Consider the following 14,679-nt stretch of genomic DNA (forward strand, 5'->3'; position numbering starts at 1 on the left):
AGGAACAGGAAGCACAGAATTAATGTGAATGGGTATTGTCTAATTAACATTCAAAGCATTTTCTCCTTGCATTTAAGCCATGTAATAGTAGAAATAAAAACAGGAAGCTGTTTTTTCATTCCCTGTATCCTTCCTGTAGAAACACATTTTAATAAAATAAATGGATTAGATCATAAATAAAAAACACAATTTATTAATGACATCACAATAATATGTGCATTTGTCAAAGTTCCACTGATCATCATAGAAACCCTACAGTGCAGAAGGAGGCCATTCGGCCCATCGAGTCTGCACCGACCACAATCCCACCCAGGCCCTACCCCCACATATTTACCTGCTAATCCCTCTAACCTACGCATCTCAGGACTCTAAGGGGCAATTTTTTTTAACCTGGCCAATCAACCTAACCCGCACATCTTTGGACTGTGGGAGGAAACCGGAGCACCCGGAGGAAACCCACGCAGACACGAGGAGAATGTGCAAACTCCACACAGACAGTGACCCGAGCCAGGAATCGAACCCAGGACCCTGGAGCTGTGAAGCAGCAGTGCTAACCACTGAGCTACCGTGCCGCCCCAATGTCAACTCCAGTCAAGCAGTCCAGTGATGGTTGTTTCTAAAATCCAAAATTTTGAAGATTACTTTTTCTTCCAGAATTTGCTATAATTGTCAACTTTAAATTCATCTTCAAATTGCTCCTCTTTCATTCTCGCTCTTTTGGGAACACGTTTGCGCATTCTTGCTTTCCTTTCAGCTTCTGGCAGAAGGGAAACATCGACTGGCATCATAATAATTTTTTCAGGCTCCTTGTATCGGATATTGATAGTGGAGCCATCAGGTCGAACCAGCAAAACAGGATACAGCCTGGCATAGACCTGCCTTCCAAAGCGAGCTACTGATGTTCTATTTGAATTGTTCCGCCTGGGTACGCTGGACACGGGATACACAGCAGGAAGCAATCTTTCAGAAACATTTAGCTGTAAAGAAGGCACAAACCGCCACAGCCGCGCGCTCCAGCCCAGCGCCCGGGCACGCTTTTTCAAATTTTTTTCGAATTGCGCATGCACAGTTCAGATCTTCGATCGTTCCGGCAATGCTAAGCCCCGCCCACAGCGCGGATCGGACTGGAGCCGGCTGAAAGCGTATGGGCGCGCTGGAAAGCGGACTTCGAGGTCGGATCTGTACTACGCCCAGATTCGGCACTTAGAATCAAAATGGTAAAATCGGGCCCTAAGTGTATATGATTGGGTGTGAAATCTCACCCAAAAAGCGGATCAGGAACTCTCCCGTTTTCACGCTAGCTGGACACTTAGAAAAAATCTCGTAAAATTCTGCAGGTCAACATGGAGAAAGCAACAGGGAACTGTAGGTTCCTCAAGCTGCTGGGTAATTTAAAAAGGGTTAAGTCTTGAACATATTCTTTTAGTTTGCAGAGAATGGATCCCTGTGTATGAATGTATATCACTTCAAGAAAGAAGAGTCATATGGATTTGAAACATTAACTCTGTTTCTCTCTCCACAGATACTGCCAGACCTGCTGAGTTCAACCAGCACTTTCCATTTTTATTTCAGATTTCCAGCATCTATAGTATTTTGCTTTTATTTACATTATGAGCCGAACTGATTCTTAAATTGGTTAGTAGTATAGTTATTGAATATTTGTAGTTTTATAGCTACTTGGAATTGTTCAACAAGGTGTGCGGGTTAGGTTGATTGGCCATGCTATATTGCCCCTTAGTGTCGGGGGATTAGCAGGATAAATACGTGGGGTTAAGAGGATAGGGCCTGGGGGGGATTGTTATCGGTGCTGGCTCGATGGGCTAAATGGCCTCCTCTTACACTGTAGGGATTCTATGATTCTATGCAGTGCTGTCCAATTGCATTATCACATCTAACAGTAGATGTTTCGTTTTGGCTTCTGCCAGCACAGGCTGGTAGGATACTGTCTGCACTCTGTCTAATACGACTGTAGCTTCTAATGAGCATTCATGACCATGCACGTTCTATTTTGTACAGGTTCAAAGTGATCACAACTTACTCTTTCTGTGTTTTCTTGGATGGCGTTGTGTGCCTTTCTCTCACCCAATCCACTGATTTTCCTCAATACAGCATGAGAGCTGAGAAATAGAGTAAATACTGAATTAGGTGAAATTTCAGTGGAATGGAACTCCAAATTCCTTTCTAATCTCAGCTGTTTTATTTATGTTTGTGCAGTGGTTGGTTTGATTACAAATTCTAAGCTAATGAGAGGAACATTCATCATAATAAACCCAGGAACTAAAACACAATTTAGGAAGTGCTCCTCCCACCCTCAGCAGTCCTGAAGATTCAGGTCAGTCCCGACTCGACCCTCTGACGACAACCTCCTTCTTCCAATTGTACTCGTCCTGCTTCATCATGTCTGCCCCGCCACCCCCCATCTTCTAGATTAAAACTTATAGAACTCATAGAAACTTATAAAATTCTAACAGGCTTAGCCAGGGTATATTCAGAAAGAATGGTGGGGGAGTCCAGAATTAGGGATCATAGTTTGAGGATAAGGGGTAAACCTTTAGAACAGAGGCGAGGAGAAATTTCTTCACCCAGAGGGTGGTGAATGTGTGGAATTCACTACCACAGAATGTAGTTGAGGCCAAAATGTTGCCTGATTTCAAGAAGAAATTAGATAAAGCTCTTGGGGCAAAAGGAATCAAGGGATATGAGAGGAAGGAGGGTTCAGGATATTGAATTTGATGATCAGCCACGATCAAAATGAATGGCGGGGCAGGTTTGAAGGTCCGAATGTACTCCTGCCTCTAGTTTCTATGTCTCTGGGCCTGATTTTACCATTTTCGTTCTAAGTGCTGAATCTGGGCGCAATTCAGATCCGACTTGGAAATCTATTCTCAGTACGCACTTAGCCTGAAAAACAAATCATGGGTCTGAATCGTGCTGTGGGCGGGGCTGAGCGCATCCGAGACAATCGGAGCTCTGAACTGCGCATGTGCAGTTAGAAAAACAAATTTGAAAATCGTGCCGCGGTCACATCGCTCCCGAGCCGCAAAAAGCAGATAAAGCGGCCCGGGAGCGATGGTCCCCACAGACATTACTCCCACCCCTACAACATAACTGTCCCCCTTATCCATTCACCTCCCCCGCTACCCAGACCGATCGCGACCCTCTGCCCCCATTCGCCCCCACCGATCGCCCGCAGAGTGGCAGTGGACCCCCCTGCTCCCCCCCCACCAGAGATCCATCTGGCCCCCTCCCAGTATATTTCACATACTCACAGCCCAGTACTTTGACAGTTTCACTAATTAAGTGCACGTGCACTATTATAGCTGTGGAATCCCTTCTCTCTGCTGCCTGTACTTGCAAAATCCACTGAGGTACATATCCAGGCCTTTATTGAAGTTGTGTAATGAAACATATACAAATAACTGTTGCTTGATTCAACAACCTTTGCAATTGTGTTGAGCAACAGCCAACTTGCAGTAAATTCTAAGAGCTGCATTTCCAAGTTTAGAAGATAATTTGGGAAATGGTAATAAGATAATTTCTACTTCTTCTGAACTTGCTGGTTTAGGGGTAAAAAAACAACATTCATGGCAAGTGAAATATAATCTAAATAGCATTTATAACAGGAATGATCAGAATTAGAAATGCGATGGGATAGAATTAACTCCCCCCCCGCCCCCCCGAGAATGATTGGGCCTCCCCTTTCCCACAGAGAATGATTGGGCCTCCCCCCCACACCAGACAACGATCTGCCCCCCCCCCTCACCCCCCCCGCCTCACTCCCCCCGCCCCCCCACCAGACAACGATCTGGCCTCCCTCCTCCCTCATCCCCATCCACCAGAGATAATCTGACCCGTCTCCCCTCCCACCACCAGAAAATGATCGGGCCTCCCTTCTCTCGCCCCCCCCCCTCACCAGCGAATGATCTGACCCGCTTCCTCCTCCCTCCTCCAACCACCCCCCCCCACCCCCCCAGCAGACGACAATCTGGCCTCCCAAGAGCAATCTGTCCTCCATCTCCCCCATTCATCAGAAAATGATCGGGCCTCCCTTCACCTGCACCCGCCCCGTCACCAGAGAATGATGTGGACCTGCCTCCCTCTACACCCCCCCCCCCCCCACCCCCCCCATCACCAATCTGAGTCAGAGAGCCGTTGGAAGCTCTGAACTTACCTCTTCAGAAGCTGGAGCGCCCAAAACAGACCTTTTGCCGAGCATGTCTGTTTTGCACCGAATCTGAGTGCACGAATGCGGTGGTAAAGGGGGAAATGCTGATATAGTTGGGCGGGCAGTTCATTAGTTCAATTTAAATGCATGCAAATACATTTAAATCGCTGTTGCGCCCGTTTTGGGTGCGAGTCGGATCGCGGCCATTCCTGGGCCTCGGTAAAGTGGCCATCAGTGCGGACACGGCGCAGATCGGGTTAATGGCCTCACGCCCGACTTTACCACATTTTCGCGCCCGACAACGGGCGCAACGCAATGGTAAAATTAGGCCCTCTATGTTAACTCTCCCCATCCTGGTCAGCCCCCCTCCTTGTCAAAAATCTTCCATCTCCATCTCACTTGTCCATTCTTGCTTGATCACCTCCTCCCTCCCAATCACCCCCTTTTTCTTGACTACTCCCTTCCCTCCCGTTCACTCCCACATAATCGCTCCCTCGAATCCAGGATGTAGCTGATGGGCATTGGCAGTAATTCAATGGCCCAAAACATGCCTCAGCTTCACCGGCAATCTGCCAGGGGAGTGTGTACCAGTCAACCAGTTCTGTGACATTGGTGTGGTTGTGTGAATGGCTTTAGGAGCAAATGGGAAATGGCACCAGACCATTTCCTCAACTGTCACTCCTGAGGCTTGCAGAGGTCTGTGGCTCCTTCTCGTACTGCCTTAAATGCTTGACAGCCTTGTTGAAAGGTTGTCCAGCTTGTTATTTCTGTTACACAGGTTTATGAATGTGTTACCCAATGGTGACCTGTTCCCTCCAAAGTAGGAAAGTTATCCTGGGTATACCACCTTGCCAGATGACTTGGTACAAGGTAGCCTGTTGTCAGTTTTATTAAGGCGCTCTAGCTTCCTCTAACCTCCTGATGGTAGTGTGTCACTAATGTCAGACATGCTGATTGCTTTTCAATAGGGACAGCTGCCCTCCTTATGTCTATCTAACACTGCAACAGCTCTAACAAGTTATCTGTGAAGGTTTAGGCAGAGCCCAGGGTGTCGATGGCAGTATTTATTCACTCAGTCATTGTAAAAACTCAGATCAATCTCTTCTCCATTTTACAATTCACAGCAAAATCAACATTCGGAAAATAACAAACAGCTGGACATCATCACCTTTGGAAAGGGGTGAGGATGAACAATTGGAAATCTGCAGCAATATTAACCACGATACTGGGTCATCTTGTTTCATGGTTTTTGTTTTATTTACAATATTTTCTAACCATAAATCAAATTTCAAAGCTGGTATTCCTTGGCGCAAGATCAGTTGTTCCAGACATTTGTACCATGTGTGACATTTGAGAATGATTTGAGGGATTTTTGAAACTGCTTTAGTGACGATTTATTGCTCATAGCACCATGGACCTGTTGAGCATCTGTCATATTGTCCTTAATTGTCTGACTCTATATGTAGGCACTTTTTCTGGTTCCACCACCTCCCCCACTACATCCCACTCCAACACTGGCCTGGAATATTGGATGGTTGATTGGAGTTGTGGCGCTTGTGTGCTGTAAACATTACGTGCCATTTATCAGCCCTAGCCTGAATACTGTGCATATCTTGCCGCAAACACAGACTACTTCCTGCACTCCTTTGTGAAGTTAGCCCAAATATCCTCAGTTCTATTTTGCTGGAGTAGATGCGATGGAACAGATTCTGCTGACTCCATCAGAAAATCCATGATCAGTTTAGGATCAGCTGATTAGAATACGAGTGCCTCGGCCAATATTGCTACAACTTGGGAACCTGCGGGAGTAGAGTGCAGGAGGGCATGCCAGGAGCAGCACCAGGCATACCTACAAATGATGTATCAACCTGGTGAAGCTACCAAACAGGACTTCTTGCATGCCAAACGGCAAAAACAGTAAGTGATAGACAGAGCTAAGCGATCCCACAACCAATGGATCAGATCTAAGCTCTGCAGTCCTTCCACATCCAGTCGTGAATGGTGGTGGAATTAAACAACTCACTAGAGGAGGAGGCTCCACAAATATCCCCATCCTAAATGATGGAGGAGCCCAGCACATCAGTGCAAAAGACAAGGCTGAAGTATTAGCAACAATCTTCAGCCTGAAGTGCCAAGTAAATGATCCATCTCGGCCTCCTCCAGTGGTCCCCAGCATCTCAGATGCCATTCTCCAGTTAATTTGATTCACTCCAAGTGATATCAAGAAACGGTTGGAGGCACTGGATACTGCAAAGGCAATGGGCCCTGATAACATTCCGGCAACAGTACTGAAGACTTGTGCTCCAGAACTTGGCGTTCCCCTAGCCAAGCTCTTCCTTTACAGTTACATGGCATCTACCCAACAATGTGAAAAATTGCCCAGGTATGTCCTATACACAAAAAGCAGGACAAATCCAACCCAGCCAATTACTGCCCAATCAGTCTACTCTCAATCATCAGTAAAGTGGTGGAAGGGGTCATCAACAACGCTATCAAGCAGCACCTGCTCAGCAATAACCTGCTCAGTGACGCCCAGTTGGGTTTCACTAGGGTCACTCAACTCCTGACCTCATTGCAGCTTTGGTTCAAACATGGACAACAGAGCTGAATTCCAGAGGTGAGGCGAGATTGACAGCCCTCAACATCAAGGCCGCATTCAGCCGAGTGTGGCATCAAGGAGCCCTCGTGAAATTGGAATCAATGGGCATAAGGGGGCAAACTCTTCCCTGGTTGGAGTCATATCTGGTACATAGGAAGATGCTTGTGATTGTGGAGGGTCAGTCATCCCAGCTCCAGGACATCTCTGCAGGAGCCCCTCAGGATAGTGTCTTAGGTCCAACAATCTTTAGCTGCTTCATCAATGACCCTCCCTCTTTCATAAGGTCAGAAGTGGGATGTTCGCCGATGATTGCACAATGTTCATCAGCATTCGCGACTCCTCTGATACTGAAGCAGTCCATGTTCAAATGCAACAAGATCTGGACAATATCCAGGCTTGGGCTGACAAGTGGCAAGTAACATTTGTGCCACACAAATGCCAGGCAATGACCATCACCAATAAGAGACACTCTAACTACTGCCCCTATCATTCTATGGTGTTACCATCACTGAATCCCCCACTGTCAACATCCTTGGGGTTACCATTGACCTGAAACTCAACTGGACTCACCACATAAACACAGTGGCTCCAAGAGCAGGTCAGAGGCTCGGAATACTGTGGGGAGTAACTTACCTCCTGACTCCCCAGAGCCTGTCCACTATCTACAAGTCACAAGTCAGGAGTGTGATGGAATACTCCCCACTTGCCTGGATGGTGCAGCTCCAACAACACTCAAGAAGCTTGACACCATCCAGGACAAAGCAACCTGCTTGATTGGCACCACATCTTCAAACATTCAATCCCTCCACCACCGACTCTCAGTAGCAGCAGTGTGTACTATTTACAAGATGCACTGCAGCAGTTCACCAAAAATCCTTAGACAGCACCTTCCAAATCCTCGACCACTTCCATCTCGAAGGACAAGGGCAGCAGATACATGGGAACACAACCACCTGCAAGTTCCCCTCCAAGCCACTCACCATCCTGGCTTGGAAATATATCACGTTCCTTCACAGTCGCTGGGTCAAAATCTTGGAACTCCCTCCCCAGCAGCATTGTGGGTCAACCCACAGAACATGGACTGCAGCGATTCAAGAAGGCAGCTCACCACCACCCTCTCAAGGGCAACTAGGGATGGGCAATAAATGCTGGCCAGCCAGCGATGCCCATGTCCCACAAATGAATTTAAAAAAGAATTGAGCAGAAAGGTCGGAATTTTACCGCCCTGCCTGCCACAGGAATCAGAGCGGGTGAGCGACGGAGCAGGGGAAGGTCTGTTGACCTCGGGCAGGACATTATGGTTTTGGGACAAGCAAGACCATAAAACTCTGCCAACTCTGCCAGATAATGACTTGGCAGAGCTGCTGACATTTCCACTCCCAAAGGTTAGCTATTGTGACGCTGCAGTACCTTTAAGAAGTGTATTTTTAATTATGTTCTCTGCAGTTTGTAAGTGACCCTACTTTTTTTTTGTTATGGGCCCTGAGCTGATGTTCTTTTATTGTTGTTGGGTCATATAATAGACTTCTGTTTATTTTTAATCTGGGCCTAATGCAATATCCTGGAGTTTTACAAGTTTTACTACCCTTTTGAATTGTCTGGTTTGCAACTGATTGACAGGTCAAGGTCAGGTGCTTCCATCATAGGGAAACTCAAGAGTCACTTTCAGTTTAGTTAGAAGCTGTTTGGAATCCAGACTGAAAACAGTGTTTCTGTCCCTCTCCCTGGTATTGGAGGTTTGGCTCTTGGTGACTGGCTAGCTAGAAGCGAGAGGCAAGGAGTGCCTCTGTCTCTTGAATTGTGTTGAAAGTTCCAGGATTGGAAGGCCTCAGCATTTTCAACTTACCACCCAAATGAGTAACCACAGAGGGGGTTGGAAAGCTGCAAGATCCAGCATCATGTGAGCATACTTATTTTCTGTTTTCTAAGATGGATGTATGCTTGTCGGAATGTTTGTTTGGTTGGAACAGTACATTGCGCTGTTAAGGTTTATACAATATCCATGATTGTTTTTTCTTGTTTGCAATTGGTAAAAGTTCTTGCTAATTTTTTTTCCATACATGTTAACTGTATTCTTAAATAAATTTTGTTTGATAAAAGCTCCCTAGTGGGTCATTTGAATCATACCTGAAGTAAAACATCTTATGCTTACACATGCCAACATTCAAAGTGCAAAGCTTACGATCCAGGCTGACTTGATTAAAACACCTTGGAGTTTCTGACCTGGATTATAACACTATCCAAATGATGGGCCCCCTTCATAAGAGAGGAAAACTTACAAATTGTAAGACAGCATTTCCAGGGTCTTCCAGGCACACCTACTTGTGGACTCTACCCTCTGCACTGCTGCCCCACACCCTACGATGTCCTGCATTTCATGCCTTTCCCAACAACTAGATTGGTGTGCATGAGGGAAGTGAAAGTCAAGGACATTCTCAACATGGGAAGACCTCCCCTTGACCATGTCTTCTCCAACATCATGGGCCACCCTTGAGCAAACAGAAATTCTGCACAGCCTAGGCCAATGCCCAAACTGGAAACGATGATGTGGAGATGCCGGCGTTGGACTGGGGTAAACACAGTAAGAAGTTTAACAACACCAGGTTAAAGTCCAACAGGTTTATTTGGTAGCAAAAGCCACACAAGCTTTCGGAGCTGCAAGCCCCTTCTTCAGGTGAGTGGGAATTCTGTTCACAAACAGAGCATATAAAGACACAAACTCAATTTACATGAATAATGGTTGGAATGCGAATACTTACAACTAATCAAGTCTTTAAGAAACAAAACAACGTGAGTGGAGAGAGCATCAAGACAATACCGCAAGCCCAAGGATAACCTCACGATGCTCCACCTCTCCAGCTTCCATCCTAAACACGTTAAAGAAGCCATCCCCTACGGACAAGCCCTCCGTATACACAGGATCTGCTCGGATGAGGAGGATCGCAACAGACACCTCCAGACGCTGAAAGATGCCCTCATAAGAACAGGATATGGCGCTCGACTCATTGATCAACAGTTCCAACGCGCCACAGCGAAAAACCGTACCGACCTCCTCAGAAGACAAACACGGGACACAGTGGACAGAGTACCCTTCGTTGTCCAGTACTTCCCCGGAGCGGAGAAGCTATGGCATCTCCTCAGGAGCCTTCAACATGTCATTGATGAAGACGAACATCTCGCCAAGGCCATCCCCACACCCCCACTTCTTGCCTTCAAACAACCGCACAACCTCAAACAGACCATTGTCCGCAGCAAACTACCCAGCCTTCAGGAGAACAGTGACCATGACACCACACAACCCTGCCACAGCAACCTCTCCAAGACGTGCCGGATCATCGACACAGATGCCATCATCTCACGTGAGAACACCATCCACCAGGTACACGGTACATACTCTTGCAACTCGGCCAACGTTGTCTACCTGATACGCTGCAAGAAAGGAAGTCCCGAGGCATGGTACATTGGGGAAACTATGCAGACGCTGCGACAACGGATGAATGAACACCGCTCGACAATCACCAGGCAAGACTGTTCTCTTCCTGTTGGGGAGCACTTCAGCGGTCACGGGCATTTGGCCTCTGATATTCGGGTAAGCGTTCTCCAAGGCGGCCTTCGCGACACACGACGGCGCAGAGTCGCTGAGCAGAAACTGATAGCCAAGTTCCGCACACACGAGGACGGCCTCAACCGGGATATTGGGTTCATGTTCCACTATTTGTAACCCCCACAGAGTTTCACTGGCTGTCTTGTCTGGAGACAATACACATCTTTTTAGCCTGTCTTGATGCTCTCTCCACTCATGTTGTTTTGTTTCTTAAAGACTTGATTAGTTGTAAGTATTCGCATTCCAACCATTATTCATGTAAATTGAGTCTGTGTCTTTATATGCTCTGTTTGTGAACAGAATTCCCACTCACCTGAAGAAGGGGCTTGCAGCTCCGAAAGCTTGTGTGGCTTTTGCTACCAAATAAACCTGTTGGACTTTAACCTGGTGTTGTTAAACTTCTTACCAAATTGGAAACCACATGTTTTTGGGCTCAGGACCTGACATTCTCAAGTCATATCTCATTTTTTTGTCCTTGTTGGGCTACCAACATACATCATTGTCTTAGACATGAACCTGAGGATTTTGGAACCTATGATTCTTTTTGTTAGAAGGTTATTATGCTTCAATCTAATAAATCTCAATGTCAACCACTTCAACCTGTTGTGGAACTTTACATTTCTACAGGAAATATCCTGTCCAAAAGAACATAAGAACATAAGAACTAGGAGCAGGAGTAGGCCATCTGGCCCCTCGAGCCTTATTCAATAAGATCATGGCTGATCTTTTCGTGGACTCAGCTCCACCTACCCGCCCACTCACCATCACTCTTAATTCCTTTACTGTTCAAACATTTGCCTATCCTTGCCTTAAAAGCACTCAACAAGGTAGCCTCAACTGCTTCACTGGGCAGGGAATTCCATGGACTCACAACCCTTTGGCTGGAATTTTACCCCCTCACATTTACCAACATTGTTATATCATTATATTGTTAACAACATACTCTGTACGCCAGACCCTAGCCACTCACTTAAACTATTTACATCCCTCTGCAGACTTTCAGTGTCCTCTGCACACTTTGCTCTACCACTCATCTTAGTGTCATCTGTGAACTTTGACACACTTCACTTGGTCCCCAACTCCAAATCATCTATGTAAATTGTAAACAATTGCGATCCCAACACTGATCTCTGAGGCACACCACTCATCACTGATCGCCAACCAGAAAAACACCCATTTATCCCCACTCTTTGCTTTCTGTTAGTTAACCAATCCTCTATCCATGCTAATACATTACCCGTAACACCATGCACCATTATATTATGAGGCAGCCTTTTGTGCGGCACTTGTCAAATGCCTTCTGGAAATCCAGATACACCACATCCACAGGTTCCCCATTGTCCACTGCACTTGTAATATCCTCAAAGAATTCCAATAAATTAGTTAAACATGGATCAAGGGTTACGGGGAAAAGGAGGAAGAATTGGGTTGAAAATCTTATCAGCCATGATTGAATGGTAAAGCAGACTTGATGGGCCGAATGGCCTAATCCTGCTCCTTTATCTTATCGTCTTATGGTCTTATGGCCTGCCGTTCATGAACCCATCCTGTGTCTGCCTAATGGGACAATTTCTAACCAGATGTCTTGATAAAGAGGAAAGTTTCAATCACAAACCTTTCCCGTACCTAGATATTGTCCACATTATTTATGTGGAGCCAAATCTGGACAGACAAATGGTCTGAACAGTCAGCAAGTGCAACTCTTACACCGTTCCACTTCTAGTAAGACTGACACCCAATCGGAAAATCTAGCTCACTACGTCAATTCAATATCCTGTATAAAGTTGACCATATGTCCTTATTTCTGTTTATACAAAGCTTGCTGCAATACTAACAAAGGGAAATTCATAATTACCGTTGGCCAGTTGGAGAGCGTAATGAGTCTTTTTTGCACAGTGGTCTTTAGGAACCTTGTGCAATAGCTCAAAAGTGTTGCCAAAAGTGTTGATAAACTAGAACACAGACCAACGATTAATTTATCTTTCTTTCCATTTATTTTGTGCCAAAATCACTCAGCTGCATTCATTCAGGATGTGTTGGAGCTGCCAAGTGAACCCCTGTCACGACTGTCATGGAAAATACAACGGAAGTTTATCTGTGATAAACATATGAAGCAGCTTCCAAAGACTAGAACGAGAAACAGCCTCTCGACAGAAACATCTTTAGAAAAGAGAAAACATGCTTTGGGGGATGTGACATCACAACAAGAAAGCAGCTGTTGCTCAGCTGATGATGCTCACTCAGTGCACGATGTAACACTCATGGTTCCTGTGCCATCTGGAAGACATTTCATCGCCTTTCCAAATGATTAAAACTACAATTCGAGGCACTTGATGGAAGAAGTGAGAGAGGAGCAGAATTCAAAACTCCAAGTGACCAAACCTTAGGTTAAATCCTTCCCGACATTTTGCCCAGTTGTGACATTTGTAAGGAAGAATCGAAAGGACGTTACATGTTTACAGAGACGGAAATATCCTCAGGGGGTGGACTGCTATCTTCTTTATCACAGCATAACCCTCCCTCTGAAGTGGCTGCCATCTAAGGCTGGAGTTAAAACATTGCCAATTTTCTAATATGTTTCAAATTTTAAAAACTGTGTTGTATTACATTAGTTCACCAAATACTTCTGTATATTTGTGGCCACTATGCAGTGTGCTACATGGCACTCACAGCAATACGCATTGACACATTGGGGCTGCTGGTGTGGTTATGGAATCTTTAAGCACAATGGTTTGGGGATCAATTAACTTGGTTGTGGTTGCTGGGTTTTGACTGGGTCAGTTGGACATCAAATGCTCCCCTGACATAGAGAACGACATTGAAGGTTTGGGGCATTGCCCTTTGTAAAGTTCTGAGGGGTTTGATGTTTATTTGCCTTCTCATTCTGAGTTTGATCAGCTTTTATCTTTCTTGGGGTGGTCTGGATGTGCACACTTAATTTCACTGGGCTAGGTTTTACTCCTGCATTCAACACTTTGGGACAATAGACGACAGAAAGATTATTGGGCTTTCAGTTCTTACAGACTCATGCCAGGCCTGTGAGTCACCTGCAGGAGATTGTCTCATCCTATGATGGTCACTGTTAGTTCAAAAGGTTACAATTTTAGTAAAAGGAAACCACACTCAACAAATATGTGGGTGAAACATCTGTTTGACGTATGTCATTCAGAATGGATAATGTACAGGTTCTGTCTGGAGCCCCTGTTTGCTGAAAGCAGTCTGGAGGCTTTTTTTTTATAGCTATTTGAGGGAACGGATATTTGATAAATCACTGGACAGGGGTTGGAGTAGGTATTTATTGGCTGGGGCACGAGACAGACTGCTTTGCGTGATGGGTTATAATTAATCACTGGTGATATTGTGGTGAACACGTGCCTATTTTCCCCAGAGTTGTAGAACAATGATATACTCTTGATCCCTACAGGGAAACTCACAGGATGGCCAATGTGATGGGATTTTCAGGTTGGCTTTCCAAATACCAAACCCCAAAGTTCAGTCCTTCAAAGCTGAACAATGAGCTTTTAGCCTTGTGGTAGTGTCATCAGTTTAACAGGATTATTAGCTGGAAAGAGGAAACATTAACTTTTCCCATTACACAGTGCACTTCCTGTACAGTGATCAAGGTCTTGTCTTGGTAGCACGCATGGTCATGCCTGTGTCCTATTTCACTTTCCCCATGACAGCAACACGTGGGAGGATAATTTGGGGGAGGGAATGAGAGAATAACGTGAGGAGTGGGAAAATAAAGAAAGAAAATAAACTGTCTTTTCACCCCGTGGAACTGAGTTTGAATCAAGCCCAAACAAGCATGAACATCTTTCTATTTCTCTCTCAAATGACTATTAAGGGTCCTAAATGAAATGAGTTTTGGCCGTCCTCAGTCATACTCCCTGTAGGCCTGTGTCCACAGCTGCGTGAAATTGCTCTTATAATTGGCACTAATTAGCACTGAAAAGTAGTGAAGTTCCAGTGACCTTCACAAACTGTCTGCCTAACATTTCAAACTGACGTTCCTCTTCTGTTTGTGTTTTACTTCAAATAAAATGTTATTGCTTTGGCTTTACATTATCGCTAAAAAAGTAACTGTAGTAAGGTGGCAGCCTTTGTATTGGGACAAAAAAGGGATGTAACTGGGATAAATCAAGAATGGTTTTAAAAATCTTGCTCGGTAGGGAACATTCCTTCCGCTCCTAGCTGTAGCTGGAAAGACTGGTGAAATCAGTCCCCTTAATTTGCAAGTACAACTGAATAAGCAAGTAGGGATAAGACTGTCGGGATTCTAAGTGCCAGTTACGGTGCACAAAGTAGTGC

At 45.4% G+C, this 14,679-nt stretch overlaps 1 protein-coding gene across 1 annotated transcript in view; it reads left to right on the plus strand.

The window, feature by feature from the left end:
- Positions 1-12,680, plus strand: part of spata18 (spermatogenesis associated 18) — a 90,116-nt gene extending 77,436 nt beyond the window's left edge. The window contains exon 13 of the mRNA XM_078238423.1: positions 12,385-12,680. Within this exon, the coding sequence (XP_078094549.1) occupies positions 12,385-12,680 (296 nt within the window). The remainder of the gene's footprint in view (positions 1-12,384) is intronic.
- Positions 12,681-14,679: the final 1,999 nt, after the last annotated feature.

The sequence above is a fragment of the Mustelus asterias genome, chromosome 1 (assembly GCF_964213995.1).
Source record: "Mustelus asterias chromosome 1, sMusAst1.hap1.1, whole genome shotgun sequence".
Taxonomy (NCBI): Eukaryota; Metazoa; Chordata; class Chondrichthyes; order Carcharhiniformes; family Triakidae; genus Mustelus; species Mustelus asterias.